Source organism: Acomys russatus, chromosome 4 (genome assembly GCF_903995435.1).
Source record: "Acomys russatus chromosome 4, mAcoRus1.1, whole genome shotgun sequence".
Lineage (NCBI taxonomy): Eukaryota > Metazoa > Chordata > Mammalia > Rodentia > Muridae > Acomys > Acomys russatus.
The window spans coordinates 83942962-83965078 of record NC_067140.1 but is presented as its reverse complement, the minus strand read 5'-3'; the positions used below and the strand labels follow the sequence as shown (position 1 = coordinate 83965078).

The window sequence follows — 22117 nt, the reverse complement described above, 5'->3', positions numbered from 1 at the left end:
TCCACATGAGGTCGCGTAGCTCCCTGAGGTAAAATACTCACCTACATGTAAACAGGTCCTACACACATAGGTGGTCCTACACGGCCCAGGGAGACATGGGTTGTTTCTGGTTTGTCTGCTGAAAAACCTGATGTAACAGTGTTGCTTACAGCGTAGGATGGGCACATACCAGTAGCTTTGTCTTGGGCTCGAGGCCACCTGTTCTAAGGGAAGTGAGCCTATCGTAAGGTTCATTAGCAGTTCCATCTGCAGAATGAACTCTCAGGGTTGAAATGATGAGACACAGTGGGCTCCCGTTCAGCACCAGGGCCTGCAAGTGCCTGGTAAGTTAAAATGCCACTGGAATGAAGATCCATTGCTAACTAACTGCTCTCCTTTCCTGAGTCTCTCTGCTCAAACTTGGAGAAACATCAAGTCAGGCATTTGGTTTGATTAGCATTGTCAAAAAAACAAAAACAAAAAAAACTTATGATGCAACTTTAGCACTAAGGTCTTTTCAAAAGAGAAAGTGGAAAAATGTGAGAGTCAGGGGAACAGGGAGGTTGCTGTGAGGTTGTGTCTCCCTGGAGGATACGTCCATAAACCCTTGCCACCAGGAGTGCTCAAACATGAGCTGAACAGGGGCGGCAGCAATAGGTATGCGAGCATGGAGCGAGGAAAAGCCCAGGAGGCCTCAGCCCTAGACGGAGAACTGCTGGCAGCAAAAGGATGCCGAGAGCAGGAGCAATAGTCTCCCCGGGGACAATCACATCAATTAGTTATCAATACCAAAACATCGGCCTTGCTAGACCGTGAGCAGCTTGTATTTATGTATTTAGGAATATATGTGTAACAACAATTAATCAAAAAATAGACCATGGATTTGAAAGAGAGCAGAGAGGGTCTGGAGGAAAAGAAGGGATGGGGAGAATGATGTAATTATACTCTCAAAAAATACATAATTAAACCTTACTGCTAGATGTGACTTTGTCTCAGCATTCAGGAGGCAGAAGCAATGAAATCTTTGTAAGTTCACAGCCATACTGGTCTACATAGCAAGTTTCAGGCCAATTCCAGTGACCTTGTCAAAAACAAAGCCACAAATATAAAAATAAAACAAACAAAAAAAACCCCAGCTTATAATGGATATGCTCCCAATAAATATTAAGCTAGAACAAATTGTTAACACCTCTCCCACTCCTGTCTGAGGTAGCGGCTCCATCTGGCTACACCCCAGTCCCAAGAGCTTTTTGTTTTCTCTTCCAATGATAAATTTGCTGAAAATCTTGTTCTTTGGTCCTTTGTATTACTTGGAATATTGCCAGTGGTGTATTAGGGGCATTTGTTTATGCCGTACTTTTGTTCATTTGCTTCAGTTTACTGAGCACCTGTCATTTGGTAGCCATTATCCTGGGTTCAGGGATGCTATGATTGACAGCAGTCCTGGTCCTCCCCTTTCTGTGAGAGACGGAACCATGTGTGTGACCGTGCTGAGAAGGATTCCAAAGGATTGTCTTGTCCTGCTGCTTTCTGTATGGAGTTTCATATTTGTTAAAAGCGCTCATAGTGCACCTGTTGGTCTTCTGTCTTGGTGCTTGTACTCATTACCTCTAATTGTCCCTCACATGGTTAACCAGTGAAGTTGTTTTTATCTTTTCCTGTTAAAAGGAAATCTATTTGTGGGGCATATCAGGTAGGCAGGCAGTGTGGATGAAACACACTGTAGAGATGTCTTATTGCAGAATTGCTTAAGTTGTGTGTTCATGGGTTTCTCCGCAACCCAAAGACCTCAGTAGCATTGGCTTTGGTGTGATCACTGCATTATAGATAGGCATAGGCCATGGGCTTTAAAAGGATAGTCAACTATATTTCCCAGGCCTGTTATGTTCTATTTGTTTTCTTATTTCTATGCCTAGCACCTTTAGTCTGATTTTTATATGCCACTAGTTGTGTCTTTTGAGCTTATTGGGAAAACTTTGTAAATTAAGGCAAAGGACTGCTTGCTTCTGTATGTTGGCAAGCCAACGGCAGTGTTTCACTGTTTAACCATCAGAAGAAAAATCACCGTGGCACATAAAAATCATGAAATCGGGCAGTGGGACGGCTCAGGGGTAAAGCACTTATACAGCATGAAGAACTAGTCAGATCCCCAGAACCAAGACAAAGCAGAGGAGAAAACCAACTCCACCAAGTGTCCACTTACTTCTTCGTGCTTGTAGCCCTCCTCCCCAAAGAAACAAAATTTTAAAGTGTTTAAATCATGCAAACCTGAAGTTTGCTGTCAGTCTCCTGGACACACAGCACTCATTCCTACATTGTTGGTACCCTTGTTGTTCCGGGATCTCTGAGTGCTTGCCAGGAGAGCTCGATCAGCTCCTACACCCCAAACTATGGTTTGAGGCACTACTGAAAATGCTTGCCTCATCCCTGCCTTAAAGCCTCCTCAGACTACCTGCTGCCACTTGGGTGGTAGACTCCGTTGGTTTACAGGCCTTACCTGTGTGCGGGCTCTGTTTCCCCCACACCTGCCTACAAAGCCGCCAATTGTTCCCAGAACATGCCCTCATCAGGCTTCTTAGAGCAGAGCGGTATGTGGCCTCCTGCTCTGGGAGCTGCTTTGCGTTGTTTGGGTCCCTAAGAGAGCTATAGAGCCTTCTGAAGTGTCCTGCGTTCTGATTTCCCTAATCCTGTCACACCCTCATGGGTTCTAGCTTCTGCTTTCTGCTTTCTCCGTTTGAGTGTGGTATGGGCATCCCACATTTTAAATGGAAGGAACACTTTGTCAGGTGACACTTGTAGGCGCAGTCGAAGCTGCTGCAGTTAAGTTGTAGACTAACTGCTTCAGAGTTCGCTAAGTGGTGAGTATGTTGGGGTAAGAGGTCGGTTAGGAAGCAAGTTGACAGAATTCTGTTGTCTTCAGTTGAGGTATCAGTCACCCCAGACTCGCCATGCCTTTTAGCTTTGGGGAAATGGAAAAGAGAAGAGTACTGAATAAGACATCAGGTTGTTCATAGTCCATCAGAGAACTGGTCCTGCAGTGGAAGCCGGTCTGTTTGCTGTGAGTGGGGGAAGCTATTGGTTTCTTTTTGTTTGTCTAAATAAAACAGCATGGCCAAAAGCAATTTTTGAAACAAAGAACTTATTTTGGCTTAGAGGTCTACAGGATAGAGTCCACCATGTCAGGAAGACATGAGCGCAAACGACAGGCACTGTGGCAGAAGCAATAAGCCAAGAGACCACATCCTCAACCTCACACAGAGGAGAAGCAACTAGAAGTGGGGTGAGGCCATAAACTCACGGAGCACCCCAGTGATGTGCTTCCTCCAGCACACCTGTACTTCCCCATAACCTCGCCTACAGCACCACCAACCAGGACCAAGTTGTTGAATACGTGAGCCTAAGAGGGACATTTCTCATTCAATCCACCACAGATGGATTCTGATGGATCCAAGCATTCTGTCTGCAGGGGGCTTTAAGGCTATAGGCTTTACTGTATTTACTGAGGAGGCCAAATTCTGAAAGATTTGTCACTGGAATGAGCTTAACCAACAGGGGGAAAATTGTGTACATGTAGTTTTAAATTATGGTTTACATTCATTCATTTATTTTGTATGTGCACATGTGTGCCATGACACACTTGTGAAGGTCAGGGGACACCTTGTGGAAATCCTTCTTCCTTCCACTGTGAGAGTCCCAGGAATCAAACTGGGATTGTCAGGCTTGGTGGCAGGTGCCTTACCTACTGCTGAGAGCACGCTACCACACTTGTCAAGTGCAGTTGGTCACAGCAGTTTACCCTCAGTATGCCCCAAGTGGAAGCTCCCCAAATGCCTGTCAACAGATGAGCATGTAAGCCAGGGTAAAGCAGCCACCCTACCAGCCCCCTACCAGCCCCCTACCAGCCCCCTACCAGCCCTCTACCAGCCACCCTACCAGCCCCCTACCAGCCCCCTACCAGCCCCCGCAGCCACCCTACCAGCCCCCTACCAGCCACCCTACCAGCCCCCTACCAGCCCCCTACCAGCCCCTGCAGCCACCCTACCAGCCCCGCACGTAGTTTTTAATGCAATCCTTTGAATGAATTGTTTGTAAAGTAAGGGTGTGTTCTTTCAGGCTATTGCACATTATGAACAATCTGCTGATTATTACAAAGGAGAGGAATCTAACAGGTAAGTGCTGCTCTTCATATCAGTAGTGATAAAGGACAAGCCTATGTCGTCTGAACATCTCTGCCAGAAGCAAGTGTTCTCAGGCCGTGTCCCCTCAGTACTGTCACTTACTCTGCACTGTCCTACTTTCAGCTCTGCTAACAAGTGTCTGCTGAAGGTGGCAGCCTACGCTGCACAGCTGGAGCAGTACCAGAAAGCCATCGAGATCTACGAGCAGGTGAGGACACTGTTGTCACCTTGGCAAAGTTTGTAACCATCACCACTACCTACTGCCAGAGCCTGCCCCTCACTCCCAAGAGAGGCTTGGAAACACAGCCAGCATCCTCTTTCCCTGACTTGCCGTTCATGATGCTTTCACATATATGGGATACCGCACATTTGACTGACTTGGTTCTTCATATTGTAACATATGTCAGTGTTTCATTGACTTCATGACTGAATAATACTCCGGCTTATATGTTCATCTGTTGATAGGCATTTGGGGAGCTTCCACTTGGGGGCTACTGAGGGTAAACTGCTGTGAGCATTTGTACTTGACGCGTGTGGGAGTGTGTTCTCAGTTGTCTTGGCCACATGCATGTACGTGGAATCAGGATTGTTGGGCTTCTTGGTATAGCCACGCCCACATTGGCATAGCCACGCCCACATTGGTATAGCCACGCCCACCTTGCTGAGGAGCTACCAGACCCTCACAGAGAGCAGGATCATTGAATATTCCCAGCTCCGGACCCAGGGCTCAGCCTCTCCAGACCTCGCAGCATCTTTCTGTGATCCCTAATGAAGGTGCAGGGTCATAAGTTCTTCCTCTCATGATGAGTGATATTCATTTGAATGTGCTCACCGCCACTTTGCATCTCTGGCAAAATTTCTGAGTACTTCTTTATTTTGAGATTTAGGTGTTCTTTATTCTTAGACCTTAGGATACAAGTCCTTTATGGTTAGGAATAAATTTACTTTCAAGCATCGCCCCCCCTCCATTTTATGGATTTCCTTTTCATTCTGTTGTGTCCCTTGACGTCGTTTTTTCAGTTTTTAAGATAAAATCTTGCATTTATTTATTGTGTGTAAGTATGTGAGTGCCACCTGTTGTAAACAGAGAACAGCTGGAAGGAGTTGGTTCTCTCCCCTTACTATGTGGGTCTCAGGGACCAGACTCAGGTGTTCTGTTTTTTGTTTTTTTGAGATAGGGTTTCTCTGTGTTTAAGCCTGGATCTCCTGGAACTAGCTCGGTAGACCAGACGGGCTTCAAACTCACAGTGAGCTGGGCATTATTGGCGTGCACCACCACCACCTGGCCAAACTCTGGTCTTAAGGCTTAGCAACGAGGACTTTACCAAGTGAGCCATTGTGCCAGCCTCTACATGTTTAATCTTTATGAGCTCTCCTTTGTCTTACCCTTTTTGCTCTCTGTGCTTTTGGTATCATGTCTATGTATAGCCAAATTGAACATCATGAATCTTTTTAACCTGTGATTTTTTTCTAAGACTCTTGAGATTTTTGCCCTTAGTGTTGGCGGCCCTGCTTGCATGGAAAGGTGTCCTGGGAGCTGGGAGCCCAGGAGCCACATCTCTGAGGGGCATTGCAACTCCCAGGGGAGGCTCTCCCCAGCTGCTTCTTCCCTAGGGGTGGCTGCCTCTGCTCCGGGAGAATGCAGAACTGAAAAGCAGGTGGGACTTATACAGGCCTCAGCCCTGCTCCACTTCTTTGCTTCTTCCCTTTTTTCTTTCTTCTTTGCTTCTTCCAATGAGAGTCAAATCTCATAACAAGAGATTTATTGGGAGGGCCCATTCTAGGGGCAGGTGCCTCTGCTCAGGGAGAATGAGAACTGAAAAGCAGGTGGGGCTTATACAGGATTTTTTTAGGGGGGTGGAGATTTTTTTAAGGTGAGAATTGGTGGGATTTCGCGTCCTGAAGTCTGTGGGAGCCCAGGGACTGGTGGGTTTTCCTGTTCAGCATTGGTGCGATTCTTTTCTTGTGGGGCAGGATCTGTATACTCTCCCACCTCGGGGCTGTGAGTGACAGTTACCACTGTCTGCTAGGGAAGTCTAATGGTCGGGGCCTGCCTGTTGGCGCTCCTCAGGTGCAGTGGCTTCACAGCGAGGTGCCCGAGTCAGAGTCAGCCGGAATAGCCAAAACTTAGGGTTAAGTCTTATCCATTCTGAGTTAAGCCATTGAGTGCATGTTAGGCAGAGATACCCCTCCCTCTGACACAGGGACATCACTTTTCTCATTGGCATCTTGCAAATGACTGGTCTGGGACTCCTGCTGGAAGTTTTCTCACTGATACAGAGGAATTAATTCTGGGCTCTGTACTCCATCCATCTGTTTAGCTTTATGCCAGTATCACGGTGTTCTAACAACTATGTCTTTATAGGGAAATTTGAAATCACGGACTCTCAGTCTTGCAGTTGACTCTTCTTTCTCCAGACTGTTCTTCTGCTGGGCGCCTCAAAGTAACAACTGCAGATCAGTGTGTGGCTAGCTTCTCCATTAGCAGGACTTGAGCTGAGTGTGTAGAACAATTCAAATCACAAAGTTCTCTAGAGAGATAGAGCCAACAGATTGGGGTACAAGAAAAAAAGAGAGGGATGATTTTTATGGGTTCACTCTCAGTGGTAGAGGTTGACATGGCCCAGATCTGTCATGAGAACAGATGGTGTGAGCCCAAATACAGACGGGCAGTGTTTTGGATCTAGGTCTGCCATGCCAGATGAGGAGAATCAGCCGTCCTCTGCTTAAACTTAAAAAACAAAAATCTTTTTAATACATTAATTTCTTTATTGGGGCAGATTGTCAAATGCCAGGACAACTTACAGAAGTCAGTTCCCTCCACCCTGTGAATCCAGGAAATGAGCATGCTGCCAGGCTTGGTGACAAGTACCTTTTCCCTCTGAGCCACCCATCTCACTAGCCTCGCTGCTTAGCCTTGTAATTGGTCTGGACTGAGGCCTGTCTCTGTTGGGGGAGGGAAGTCTGCTTTTCTCCTCTGCGATTGAAATGCTGCTAATCTTATTCAAAAACATTCAGGGTGGTATTGGCACCCATGGTCTATTCAGCATCCTCAGAGAACATTGTCAATTGTGAATATGTAGTCTTCGGTCTAGACATAAATTACTTACTTTTTGTGTTGCTGTGAGTAAATGCCTGGCAAAAATAATTTAAAGAAGGAAAGGTTTAACCAGATGTTGGTGATACATGCCTTTAGTTCCAGCACTTGGGAGACAGAGGCAGGCAGATCTCTGAATTTGAGGCCAGCCTGGTCTACAGACAGAGATTCAGGACAGCAAGGCCTACACAGAGAAACCCTGTCTCAAAAAAACCAAAATCAAACAAACAATCTCCCTCCCCCCAAAAAAAAAATTAAGAAAGAAGAGGAGGGAAGGTTTATTTCGGCTTATACTTCAGGAGAATTCTATGGTTGGGAACTCACGGCAGCAGGATTTGACACAGCTGGTCACGTGGTGTCCACAATCAGGAGGCAGAGAGCACTGAAGGCTCATAGTCAACTCACTTCCTCTTTATTTATGTCACATAGGGTGGGTTTACCAATGTCAGTTCACCTAATTTAGAAAGTCTCATAGACATGCTCAGAGACTAGGCTAAGCTAGGTAATCTATCACAGGCAAGGCCAAGGGCGTGCTGCCTAGATAATTATGGATCCTGTCAAGTAGAAAGTCATATTTTTATCTATCTATCTATCTATCTAATCTATCATCTATCTATTTATCTATCTATCTACCTATTTTATGTATATGAATGCTTTGGCTGACTGTATATATGTGTACCACATGCATACCTGGTATTTATTCCCATAGAAAAGGGCATAGGCTTCCCAGGAACTAGAATTACAGGTGGTTGTGAGCTGCCATGTGGATGCTGAGAATTGAATGCTGGTCCTCTGCAAGAGCAGCAGGAACTCTAAGATACCAAGCCATTGCTCTAGTCCCAAGTTGACAATCATATTAACCATCACAGTATTCACACAGGATACTTTTGTAACTTTGTTCAGTTATGTTTTATAGTTAAATATCCTCCTCAGATTGTTCAGACAGTTGGTGTTTTGCTTGTTTATTTTTTATGCTGTCACTGTGCTGTGCTCATTTATTACCTCTAATTATTTTATTGATTTCATAGAATTTTCTATATACAAGATATTTAGTTTTTCCTCCCCAATATCTTTTATACCATTTCTTGTCAATTACTCTGATTGGAATCTCCATTACTGCACTTGATATAGAAATGCTTGTCTTTCTTGTTCCTGATTGCAGAGGACGCACTCTGGTCTCTCCTTAAGTGTGCTGCCAGGTGCTGTTAACGCTTTATATCAATCTAAGCAAGATCTTGTCTCTTTCTTTTTTTGTTTTTTGTTTTTTTGTTTTGTTTTGTTTTTCGAGACAGGGTTTTTCTGTGTAAACCTGACAGTCTTGGCTGTCGTGGACTTACTTTGTAGACCAGGCTGGCATTGAACTCACATCGATCTGCCTGCCTCTGCCTCCCAAGTGCTGGGATTAAAGGTGAGTGCCACCACGCTCGGCTCCTTTTTTTAATTCAGTGCATTTTCTGTCAAAGGATGTTGGATTTTGTTAGGTCCTTTTGCACATCTATTAAAAATAGCATACAGCTTTGTTCTCTACTCCATTAATAAAGTGTGTTTTAAGTCAATCATTCAATCTAGGATAAATCCTACTTGATCATTGAAAAGTTTCAGGGCCTCTAAGCGTTCATTCACTTTGGCAATTTACTAAAGAGACTCTAACCCCACTAACACTGATAGCTGCCACTTACCACGCCTGGGGACACAGCTGACAGCAGCAAGAGTTGCTTGGACGTAAGGCGGCCTGGGAGGCCAGGTCAGAGTGTCCTGTTGTCTCTCCACTTCCACTTCCAGAGGCGTGGAAGTGAGCCTTGCTCTTGCCAGCCAGGGCAGTTCCCAGAGCCTGATGGTTGTAGATGCCTGTGAGCCACATGTAGCACTGCACATCAAACCCAGGTCCCCTGAAGATCAGCTAGAGTGCTCAACCACAAAGCCATTGCTCCAGCCAGTCTTTCTTGGTTTTGGAAGTATTTGATGATTGGTTTTAATTATTGAACCGTTTTTCTCTTTTGTTTTTACATTTTCATGTTTATGTATTTCTGTGTATCCTCTCTGGTTTCTTCAAATGTATTCCTCTCTGTGTGTCTTTCTTCCTGGACATTTGAGATGGAATCATAGATGCTTACTGGTTTTCCTATATGGTATGTGTGTTTCTCCTGATGGGATTATCTCTTCATGGATTTCTTAAAGGTGTCTCATGATAGCTTTGTTGTGTTTTCTTTCTAATTCAACTCATTGTACCTATAACTTTCCCTTGAGACTTTGCTGACCCATAGCCTTTCAGAAGTATTTAATACTAAGTGTTTGCACATTTTCCTGAAATCAATCTTTCTCTTCGATTCTATTGAAACTGGAGAACATGCTATGTGTGCTTTCCTTTAGAAATTTGTTGAAGGATGCAGGTCGTGGCCTGGCTTGGCTTGTGCTTTGCGGTTCTGCCCTAGCTGTGTGGCCTGCAGTCTGTGTGGATGAGATGTTGTTGGCTAATAGAATCAGTGGGTTCCATGGCTTGCTGGTTTTCTGTCTAGTTCTGCACATTGTGTGAGCTGTATTACTGAAGGCTTCAGCTGTCGGTGTGGCCTTACCCAGCACTCTTCTCACTATGTCCTCCTTGGCTTCTGTGTGCCTAAGTCACGGTTCTCAGCACATCAACCCTGTTTCCGTTCCGTATCACCCAATATCTTTGGTAATACCTTATCCTCTTCTGTTTCCTTTCTATTTTTCTTTCGGTTGATGTTTATACATTTCCCCTCCTTCCCTATCATTATAATGCAAGTAAGTTTTTTTGAGTTTCTTATAATTGGGATAAATTTTTAAATCTGCTCTGCAATCTGTCCTTTTTCCCCCCTCAAGGCCTGAGAATTGAACTCCAGACCTCATGGTTACAAGGCATGAATTATTTTCCCAGCCCAAATCTGTCCTTTCATTGTTGTGCTTATAGCTTACATGTTTAATGTAATTATTGGGATATTAGAGCTTAATTCTACTATTTTATATTTTGTTTTCTAACTGTGACTAGTTTTTGTTTTCATTTTCTCGTCCCTGACCTCATGTGGATTACTTGCTTAGCTGTTATGTTTTTAAGATATGTTTCTTCCAATGGCATTTTCTTAATCAGGTGCCCTCTGGGTGTCATGACGTTTACATGTCACAGACTATTAGAGTCATGATCTTATGAGCCCTGTTGAAATATAAAATCTTGCCTCATTTGATGCTCCCTGATTTGTAATTGAATTGACTGTTTGCTATGGATGTGTTAGGCCCTCACTCAGCAATGCTGGGATTTGTCATTAGCCGCCATCAAACATAGTTCAGAGGCAGGAAGAAGGACAGTCTGTGAGGTTTGTCCTGACCGTGTCTTCCTTCCCAACCCTGTTCTATGTACACTGCCTACTTGTGCCATTTTTTAAGGCAGCTCTGTTGCTAACAATTTGTCCTTTTTGTTTTTGTTTTTGGGGTTGTTTTTGTTTGTTTGTTTGTTTTTTGTTTTTTGTTTTTGTTTTTTTCTGAGGCAGGATTCTCCGTGTAGCCCTAGCTGTCTCGGACTCACTTTGTAGACCAGGCTGGCCTCAAACTTACAGAGATCTGCCCACCTCTGCCTTCCAAGTGCTGGGATTAAAGGCGTGCACCTCCACGCCCGGCTCCTAACAAATTATCTTAATTTCTGTCTATCTGGTAATATTTGATTTTCCCCCCTCCATTCTGGAAACATTTTTCCTGAAGGTAAGACCATGGGTTGATAATTCCTTGTCTTCAGATGTATGAAGTTTAACTCCAATGCTGCTTGGATCTACTGTTTTATTTTTGCTTTACTGAATCTGTGGTTTGTTTTTTCCCCAGATTGGCTGAGTGTTAGTTTGTCATATCTTCAAGTACTTTCCAGCACTTTTTTCGCCCTGCACTTCCAGCAGACGGCATGAAGGATAGCCCTGTTGCTTCTCTGTTGCTCCATCTGAGAAACTCCTGTTCTTCTGCCATCCAGTTCACTGCTTCCTTGTGTCCTATCCTCCCTGCCCTTAAGCTCACTCAATACACACAGAGTAGTCCTCCATTTGTGTTTTTCATTCTTTTGTGTATGTGACGTGTGTCTATGCATGGGTCTGTGTGTGTCTGTGGAGTCTAGTCCCAGTCCTGACTCAGGCCCTTGAGCCTGCACAGCCAGTGCTTTACCAGCTGAGCAATCTCCCCAGGACCCCCAAACCATTCCTTCATTTTGTTTTTTCTTTCACATCTTTGTTTTGTGAATTTCTTTTTTTCTTTTTTAAGATGTATTTTTATTATGTGTATACCTGTGTGTATGTGTATTGTGTGCAGGTGTCAGGGAGGCCATGGGAAAGTCCCAGATTCCTAGATTAGAGGGGTTTACTGGAGTTCCCCATGGTTGTGAGCCGCCTGATGTTAGTGCTGGCAGCTGACCTTGGGTGCTCTGGGGCTCCTAAGTGCTGAGCCATCTCTCTAGCTCCAAGTGGTTCATTATTGATTTTTTTTTTTTTTCTGTGATTCTGGGGCTTGAACCCAGAGTCATAAACACTGCCACTAAAGTTCCATCACTACATTTTATCACTGTCCCTGGTTTTTCTTTTCTTTTTTCTTTCTTTTTTTTTTTTTTTTTTTTTTTTTTTTTTTTTTTTTTTGTGTGTGTGTGTGTGTGTGTGTGTGTGTGTGTGTGTCAAGCATTTTTGTAAGCTGTTGAGGAATTTTTTTTTTTCTGAGAGAGCTCCTTTAAGCAAACTTAGATGGGTCTGTTATTTCTGTCACCGGAAGCTGCCTGCTGCTTCTGTGCTCAGCTCCCGACCGTGCCCTGATTGGTGACTTTTACACTGTACTCCAGGGCTGCATCTGTTAAATGGCCCCTCTTTAATAACTGGAAAGCGAGGGGCATTGGTCAAGAGGCTCAGGTTCCCCTTTGGCCTTTGTTAATACTTGGGAAGGACATGCTTGCTGGTGAGAAGAGGGCAGCATTACCATTATGGTATGGAAGGCCCACCCCTGTTAGGCCTCTTGTGACTTTTGCTCTTCTCTTTTAATTGGCTCCTCATGGAACTTCTGGATGCTGGCTTATTTTCATGTTGGGGATAAAATAAAAAGAATAAACTTGAAAGGCAGAGGCAGACAGATCTCTGTGAGTTTGAGGCCAGCCTCGTCTACAAAGTGAGTCCAGGACAGCCAAGGCTGCACAGAGAAACCCTGTCTCGAAAAACCAAAAAAAAGAGAATCAAACCCAGTAGCCCCCTCCCTCATCCTGGGTGATTTTCCTGGATCTGAAAGCCCTGCCTGACTGGCTCTCCTGCGCCCTCTCTGCACAGACACTGGTTTTCCTTAAAACAGCAAATCTCTAGCTGTACTTTGTCGGAGGAACTGGGGGAGATCAGGCTCCTCTCTGTCCTCTTCCAGGCATCAGGCTCCATTTCCAACAGTTTACGTGTCTAATAACTATTTCTTCTCTAGTCAAACCTTACACTACTTGGTATTAAGTCCATCAGCAGGAGGTGCTGAAAAGTCAAGGGTAAAACAGGGAGTAGATTTACTTTGCCTACGGTAGTAACTCGCTGTCTTCTCTGCCTAGGTAGGAACAAACACTATGGATAACCCCTTGCTGAAGTACAGTGCGAAGGATTACTTCTTCAAGGCAGCGCTCTGTCACTTTATAGTGGATGAGCTGAATGCCAAGGTGAGAACATGCTCCTTTCCGATGACTTTACCACTGAGAAGAGATGCTTTGTCATCACTGATGTCTTTTCATGCGGGTGTTAAGAGTTGTGGAAGTGGCTCAGTTGATAAAGCATCTCACAGACCGTTAGACCTGAGTTCAGATGCCCAGCACCATGTAAAAGCCACTTGCAGTGGCCCACATCTCTAACTCCAGCATTGAGGAGCAAAGCAGAGATAAACAAATCCCTGGAGCTCACTGGCCAGCCAGTCTAGCCAAGTGATGGGCTTCAGGTTCAGGGAGAGGACCCATCTAAAAAACAAGGTTCAGAGCCAGGCATGGTAGCACAGGCCTGTAATCCCACCACTCAGGAGGAGGCAGAGGCAGGCAGATCGCTGTGAGTTCAAAGCCAGCCTAGTCTACAAAGCAAACCTACAGCAGCCAAGGCTACACAGAGAAGGCCTGTCTGTAAACACATACACACACACACGCACACACGCACGCAAATGAGGTAGAAGATGATTGAGAGAGATATTTGATATTGACCTCTGGCCGCCTTATTCACACTCTGTAACTTACTTGAGCACACAGCCACATGAACACACACTTATTTGCCCCCAACACATACAAACTAAAAGTAATAGTTCTTCCATGATGTGTGAGTTTGAGTCTTTAGACATCTGCAGTGCTGTCCTGTTCAAATTTCCTTCACTGGTTGCTTCAGATAGAGTAGGGAACGAAGAGACACAGCGCAAGCAGTGCATTCTGTTCTTTCTGTGACACTTTTGAGACAGAGCGTCACTATGTGGCCCTGGTTGTCCTGATACTTGCTGTGTAGACTAGGATAACCTCAAACTCACAGAGCTCTACCTGCCTCTGCCTCCCGAGTTGGGGGATTATACAGGTGTGGACCACCATACCCAGCTTCTCAGTCTTAAAAAAAAAAGCGCAAACAACAAGCCTCGGCAGCGGAGTTAGAATAGGATGAAAGTCAAGAAGGATGCAGAGCAAGATGATGACAGAAAGTAAGATGGAACCTGCGCAGACTGGGCACTGGCCGTCTGGAGATCAAAGAGCCAGAAAGAAACACTGCTCTAGAGTTCATCCTACCCCATGGGCGTTTAACATTTGGGGGTATGAATGGAGGTCTTCTCCGTTAACCAGATATGCATAGATCCTGGCGGTAAATTAGATTTTATTCCATTTCTTCTCTTCAGCACAACCTAAAATATAATATTTTAGAAATTTTATTCTCAATTGAAATTGAATATTCAAAATAAATAGGTTTCCTATGTTATGATATGGAGTTTAACATTATATTTCTTCAACAGTTAAGTGGAATGGAAATAAATTTTTTGAACAAATAGAACATGGACAACTTTCCTGGTTCATTATGTTTCTCAGTGACTGGTTGTTTTCTCTCCCTCAGCTTGCTCTTGAAAAATATGAGGAAATGTTTCCAGCATTTACTGACTCCAGAGAATGCAAATTATTGAAAGTAAGTACTGAAACAACTTTGATGACAAAAGCCTTTTCTTTTGGGTGACAGCACCCACATGAGGCTAGTGATGGTGAATTTTTAATCAGTAAATATTCTGAGGGTGTCTTGGTTACTGGATTAATTGCTGCAACAAAATTGTCCAACCATAGACAACCTAATAGAGGAAGCATGCTTTGGCTACAGTTTCGTTGGACAGTCATTCTGTCCAGGGGCATGAGGCAACTGGTCATGTGTGTCTACGGCGAGAGAAAGGAGTCCTGGTGCCCACTTGTTCCTTCCTCTCATTCAGTCCAGGACCCGAGAGGTGGTGGTGGGCCTTCCTTTAGTTCTTCCTTCTTCAGTTAAGCCTGTGATTGAATAGTGATTCCAAATCTGTCCACTTGACAGTGAAGTCTAGTCATCTCATGTGTACCTTGGACTTGGCTACTTTTTCATTATAGATACCCGTATGCCAAGAGGGTTAGTGTCTTTAACACTGTTCTGAGGAAGGCAGCCTCTGAATAGTGATACAGAGCAAGCCTTTTCTTGGGTAATTCTTGTATTTGGGTATATCTTGTTTTATGAGATACAAGCACCATCAGTTCATGAGATACTATGGTGATTTGTGTTTCAAGTATTCCTTCAGGAATAGGACTTTCTAGTCTAAAGTGTTTTCTTGATTTTATTTTTAATGCTACTAGAAACTTCTAGAAGCTCATGAAGAACAGAACAGTGAAGCTTACACTGAAGCAGTAAGTTACACCTTTAAGACATGTTGCATTTTTAAAGGTTGACAGTATAAAAATTTCTTTTTCTTTGCATTGATAAATTCTGAACATTTATTTGAATGTGGTTCAACTTGCTTGTATTTTTCAAAGACAATGTCTTGCGTGTCCCACAGATTAGTTCCATTAAGCTTTGGAAAGATGGCTCTGTGGTTTCGAACATTTGCAGAGGACCACAGTTGGGTTCCCAGCGCTCCACAGCTCAGGACCATCTGTAACTCGAGTTTCAGGGGATCAGCGCCCTCTCCTGACCTCCAAGAGCACCAGGCATACACATTGTGCACATGCATTCATACACATAAAATAAATCAGCCTGGGTTTTTTTTTTTAAGTTAGTTCCATTAAGCAGTCACCGTGCAGAAACCCTAGCTGTACTGAGCCCTGATTCTTGATTTCCTGTGAGAAGAGAATTGGCAAGAGTTGTGGCATGCAGTTTTGGTGTTCTGAAAACAGTCTGACCCCAAAGCGTAAAGCAGGGTTCATGATTACAATTGAAGTGTCAAAACTAGGCCATTGGTGTGTTCATGACACAGGTTACTCTCTTACCTTATTTCTATTTTTATTTTTAATCTTTCAAAATCTTGTGTTTAGAGTCAAGCAGACTTTTGAGTAGCCTGGAGTGAGTTCAGCTACAGCCCTAGAGTGACAGCGAAAGGGAATGTCTTAATTTTTATTCTCAAAACTGCTTTCCCAAATGCCACTGACGTCATTGCATGTGCTGAAATCAGTCGAGGGGATTCTGCTCCCCATTCCCTATTTGAGTGTATCTTTTCCCCATACTAAATAGTGATTTTCTTATGCCTTACTAATTCTTTACCATACCCACTTGTCCTCTGTCACATAGAATTCACTTTTTCATTTATAATGGTTTTTCTGGAGTTTTGTCATACATATGTTCACCTACATAGAAAAATTAAATGTACAAGATTATGGGATAAAGGAAAAGAAAAACTATCTTAGTAAGAGAAGTTATAAATTAGAATGAATAATTTCTAATCACAGTGGGTTATTATAGTAACATCTTCAAAAGCTTAGGTCACTATCGCCTTGTGTTTTCAGTATTTTTTGGTATAATTCCTGTTCTTTGTTCCTTAAACCAGGTGAAGGAGTTTGACTCAATATCCCGCTTGGATCAGTGGCTGACCACCATGTTGCTTCGTATCAAGAAGTCTATCCAAGGGGATGGAGAAGGAGATGGAGACCTCAAGTGAAGCGTTGACATCTTTGTGGCATGCAGCTCGTTCTTTTTAGTTTTGTCCTCGGGCAAGACTGTCTTTCTGGGATGCCCATTTACTGACTTAGTTTTGTTGTAAATAAGCCACACAGTTTATGTATTGTTTTAGCTCGCCATGTCTGTGCCACTGTGAGAATGGGAGGCATCTATTCAGTTTGTGGTTATGACAACCAAAGCATATCATGCTTATCCGAGTCCTCAGCTTTCTGAGAAGTACTGCCGAATCCTAGTCCTATTCTTTTGACGTTTTCAAGGCCTGTGTTTAATGTTGCCACATGTTTTGTGTTTTCTTTTTTCTCGAACTCTGGTACTCAACCCAGTTTTATAGATGCTTAGCAAAGACCATATGTGTTGGTATCTGGATGGACCTTTTGTACAAGTGGCTTCGTTTAGGGTGGTTATTAGGGATAAGTTTGTAATTTAGTAGAAAATGTTTGGCTTTCTTTTATAGTTATTTTGATGGTGCTAGCAATGAATTCCTTTGCTTTTTATTTTGCTGCATATGTTCCCATGTGCATGGCAGACACTGAGAAGAGCCGAGATCTGTTGGCATCACTTGCATCATAAGGGGAAGAGACTTGCTGGCGGGCCCTGTGGTCCCGTGTCTTGTGTGAATGGATGTCAAGGCGGATTTCATTGGGTTTGGGTTTTGTTTTTGTTTTTGGTTTTTTGAACTTACACTCACATACAACCTATAAGAAACAGAATATTCCCCTTCTTTAGAGTCACCATTTTTAGTTGCAATGGGAACCCCTTCATATTTGTATAAAAGTGACTTAACTGGCATCTCTCTGATTCATACATTTATACACTCCTCACACTGTCTTCCGGGTCCCAGTCATGCCGAGCTTGAGCGGAGCTGGACAGAAAATCCCAGCTGAAGCTTGAGACTGTGTGTGGCTAAGCGTCCATTTGTTGGACGTGGTGTTGGATATGTGGTGTCAGTTGGACGTGGTGTTGGGTTAGTGGTGTCAGTTGGACGTGGTGTTGGGTACGTGGTGTCAGTGTGGCATAAGGGTTTATGTTATACCTGGTCAGATGAGAACCTCACCTGTGTCTGAGGGCCCCTGGTGTATTTCCTAAGTGGTAAAGTGATTTCACTTGTATGTATAAACTCTGTTGTTCTATTTGGTTTACGCACGATGTATGCTTTGTTATTTCAGATTTTGACCCTCCCTGCTGCTACCTTATGTGCTGATACAGTACTGTAGACATGGCCTTGCTTCCTGAGTCTCTTGTGCATACTTTTATGCTGAGATGATTTGTGCTTGAAAAGCATGAGTTACTAGATGTATCTCCTAGTTCTAACATGTTTTCATCTTCGGATGGCCCTAGACTAGGGTTGGTGGCTCTTACTGTGCCATAGAGTGGCTGTGCCCAGGCCCAGGGCTGAATGAGGAGAGTTTGGGGACTGATGAGAAAGTCAGATCTTTCAGAAGAGAAAGGAAGTAGCAGGAGGGGCTAGAGAGATGGTTCCTCTTCCGGGGGACTCGGTTTGATTCCCGGCACCCATGTTGGGTGGCTCCAGAGCACCTTTAACTCCAGTTCCCCAAGGAGTTCAGGGGCCTCTTCTGCTCTCCACAAGCACATGCATACAGATAAACACAGGCAAATGAATATATACATACATGCAGGCATGACACTCAGAGATGTAAAATAATCTTTTTATTATTTTTTTAAAAAGAGAAAAAGGAGATGATGTTAAAACTAGTTCCTTGAGGACAAGTGGAAGGTGTCTGTCAGGCCCCTGGCATGGTGGTAACAGGGTGTGTATAAGCCCAGAGGCCTCTGCATGTCTGGAAAAGAGGGAATGTGCCCTAGAATCTGATGAGTCCCTTTGTCCTTCAATGCCTTTTGGTTTCTGAATGATAGCTGGCTGTACCAAAGGTAAATTTTGCCACGGAGCCTAATCGAGTCTTCTTGACTCCATTAGAATCTCTGATGTAAAAGTGAACAGAGAACAGGGAGTTATTACGGCTGGAGAGATGCCTCGTCTGCTCTTCCAGAAGACCCAGGGTTAAAGTCCCAGCACTTGGGAGGGGGCTCACAGCTTCCTGTAACTCCAGTCCAAAGGGATCCACCATCATCTTTTTGCCTCCACTTACACCAAGCATGTATGTGTTGCACAAACATACATGCAGACAAAACACACACACTTAAAAATGTAAGACTCTGGTTTATAGAAAAGTGAGTTTCTGTTTTCTTCATAGACAGCCTCTGTACTCTGCCGTCACTAATTCAGTCTTCTGGTGTGCCCATTTGAAATGAAACCCACATGGTGTCTTGTAGGACACTTGGGTTTACCTTTCATCATGATATCCAACACCTTGGGTTTTTAAAGTAGTGTATTTCTTTGCTGTTTCCTTCAATCAGTTGTTTGCTTTTACTGAAGTTAAGTCCTGGAGCCAGGACCGTGAACACTTGTAATCCTATAGTATTTAGGAGGTTAATGCAGAAGGGTTGCTGTGAGCTAGAGGCCAGCCTGGGCAACCTAGTGAATTCCAGGCCAGCCAAGGTCACAATGTGAGCCTCTATCTCAAAAATCAAACCAACCAACCAACCAACCAGAAGAAGAAGGAAAAAAAAAAGAAGGCTGAGATAACTCAGTGCTTGGGTTATTTTTGTCCCAGCACTTGGGCGGCTGAGGCAGGAGGAGCATGTTCAGAATAGTCTGAGCTACATGGTAGGATTCCAAATAAAAACTGTCAAGAACAGACCTAGAAGATAAAAGAATGAAGAAAATGTCATATGCAAGCTTACTTCCTCCAAATGTCCTGTGGACACGGGGCAGTGCATTGTAGGCTTTAGGCTTTCAGTCTCTAGAATATTATGAACAGGACACAGTGATCCTTTGTTATAGTTCTCATGTTTGTGTGCATCTGGTGATAGTTGATAGTTATGTCAGTCGAAATTTCTTACAGAAAAGCTTTCCTTTTGTGGCAACATTTTGATAGCTTGTGTGAATTCCTTTTTTATTTAATGACATAAAACAGTATTTTTGCACAGTTGTAACCATGTGTGGTGGTGTCACTGTAACCAAAGCATCTGCACCAGCCCTTGTGCATTTATTGTCCCTCTGGTATTCTGCACTTAAAATGTCCAAATACAAACCTTTGTGACTGTGGAGGATCTGGCAGCACAGCATGCCCGTGACCTGCCTGCTGCGGTGTGAGCTGTGACCAGTAGCAGGCCCCTGTGAAGTCCTGAGTGGCTCTCAGGCAAGGGAGTACATTATAAAAACCATGTAACAATAAATCTACCTTAGCTGAAAGAATGTTTGTTTTATGTGAACTTGTACAGTAAATAAAGTGGAAATTATCGGTAATATTTTGACCAGTCTTTGCTAGGGAAATTGACTCAGGTCAGAACTGGCCGCCTTCAAGTGGTTCCCACAAGGTTCACAGCACTGATCTTACTGTGGCAAGGTTCTTTACCCCAAGCTCACCTGACAGCTCTGCTCAAGGGGTGTGACATTTAACAAGTTAAGGTTGTGGCTGGAGGCAAGGCTTGGTGATTAAGGGGACTGGCTCCTCTTCTGGAGGACCCTGGTTGAAATCCTAGCATCCACATGGTGGCTCACAACTGTGTAACTCCAGTTCCAGTGTATCCGATGTCTCCTTGGGCACCAGGCATGCATGTAGTACACAGACATACAAACATGCAGTGAAAATTCCCATACATGTAAAAATCTTTAGAAAGTTAAACAACTATAATCTCCACACTTGTTTAGGTAATTACCAACAGCAAAAATGCAAAGGTTCTCACTACTTCTTGGCCCACTTTTTAAACTACAGAAAACCTTAGTAAAACCAAAGGTTATGGAGCCTTCCATTGTTTGGACTATGTTGTGAAACAGAATGGTTGGGATGGCAGCAGGTCTCCTGTTCAGTATCCCTTATCAATGCCCTCAGAGTAGTGTGCTGCCAGAACACACCTGGGACAAACTGACTGGTATCAGACTTGCTTTCTCACAGCATAACTGTGTGTGTATTAGAAGTATGGGAGACACCACAAAGCGGTGATAATTCCAGAGTTTATGTCCTTAAGGGACACTGTCTTCTACTGGGAAGAGACAACAATGTATATAGCAAAGGGGTCACTGATGCCTGCCGTGACTTTGCATTGCAGAGAAGAGCGGAATGCCCTTATGGTGCACATGCCCCAGATCAACATTGGCCACTGCTGAGCAGAGGTCATGCCACTGTGGATTTCAAGAATTTAAGCCACCTGTGGTAACTGCATAAAGGTTTATAAACCTGGTTTTAAGTTTCAAGATTTATACTACTAAAGTTAGACTAATTTCAGTTAAGAATCTTTTTCACAAACCCTAAATTATGATGTAAATAAATTTAGAACTGCAGAAATTTTACAAAGCAGACATTTATTAACACATTAGACAATTTTATTTAGAACTTCTAAAGAAACAAATTCAAGACAATTCTTCCAGTAGGTAACAAAATAATCTATTGTTTAAATACCTTCTCATCAAGATGACTTTATTCCATAACACAGTATGTCAGCTGAGCAGGTTTGCTCTTCCAATTGAAATGGTCATGTGCCAGTCACTAGGCTTTTGCTTTGTTAGTTTTTGTCTGTAAACAAAACTAGGCTGCCAGGTCACAACCGAATGAAAGAATTCAGCCCTGAACCTTCAAGAGCAAGTGGGAAATATTACCAGCGCCTAGAACTCCTTTTGATGGCTTCACCAACTACTTGAAGGTGTCACCACAAAGTGAGTGCTGAGGAAGCGCCCTCAGTTTCCACCATAGTGCCATCTGTCTTCACCCTGAACGTAAGGTGCCTTCCTCTTAGAAACCAGCACTAGAAGGCGTAAGAATTCTCCTTTTAAGGCGCTCATAAAAATTAATGCTTAAGGGTCACGGGTGGCAGTGTCCACATACCCACGGCCCTGCAACCATACATCAGAAATAGCAAGTGCCACTAAATGCATTTTTTCATATGAGTTTGTTGAGCAGTAATTAAATTCAGCATGAGAAAGCCAAAGGAACATTTGAGACAACATTCCTGCTTCTTTATGATCCACTTGTTAAGGCATAGAAGTTGAGCATGCCAAGGCTTCTGGTCCCCTCTGGATCAGTGGTTCTCAACCTTCGTAATGCTGTGACCCTTTGATACCTCGTGTTGTGGTAACTCCGACCACAAAGTTATTTTCATTGCTACTTTATAACTATCCTGCTACTGTTATGAATTGTAATTAAATGTCTGTTTTCTGATGCTCTCAGGCAACCCCTGTGAAAAGGCCATTGAGAACCGCTGCTCTAGATTCTTACATGCTCCTAAGGAGGTGGCGTGGCAGCAGTTACTAACTCTTGTCACCTTCTGCTTTGGAAATGGGTGCTTTGGGGGCTGTGGACGTGGTAGAAGCCTGGCAGAGGTTTGCTAGACTCCCTGATCATGCCGTTTGTGAAAATGCAGTCAGCTAAATGCTCTGACACCTCCGCTTTATTTCTCACACTTTTGCAAAAGAGAAAACTGTTTGCTAGATTCTTTGGTAGGACAGCTTTGACTTAATCTGATTTAGGGAATGAAACTGAACAGCCACATCTCATCCCAGATTGAATTGTATGACAACTCCTTACCTGGACACAAGCTGAGGTACTATACTGAAAATGTACCATTCCTTTTCGTGCCTCTGAAAAGAGGTGAGGGAGAAACAAATGGAATCATCTACTTCTTCAGTCCCATTCTAGGTTCCCCAGAACAAA

The 22117-nt window shown here is 43.7% G+C and overlaps 1 protein-coding gene across 1 annotated transcript in view; it reads left to right on the top strand.

Moving 5' to 3' along the window:
• Positions 1-16695, top strand: part of Napb (NSF attachment protein beta) — a 44152-nt gene extending 27457 nt beyond the window's left edge. Inside the window, exons 6-11 of the mRNA XM_051144794.1 lie at positions 4093-4148; positions 4281-4365; positions 12809-12913; positions 14322-14390; positions 15074-15124; positions 16258-16695. Coding sequence (XP_051000751.1) covers positions 4093-4148; positions 4281-4365; positions 12809-12913; positions 14322-14390; positions 15074-15124; positions 16258-16368 — 477 coding nt within the window. The 3' untranslated portion in view covers positions 16369-16695. The remainder of the gene's footprint in view (positions 1-4092; positions 4149-4280; positions 4366-12808; positions 12914-14321; positions 14391-15073; positions 15125-16257) is intronic.
• Positions 16696-22117: the final 5422 nt, after the last annotated feature.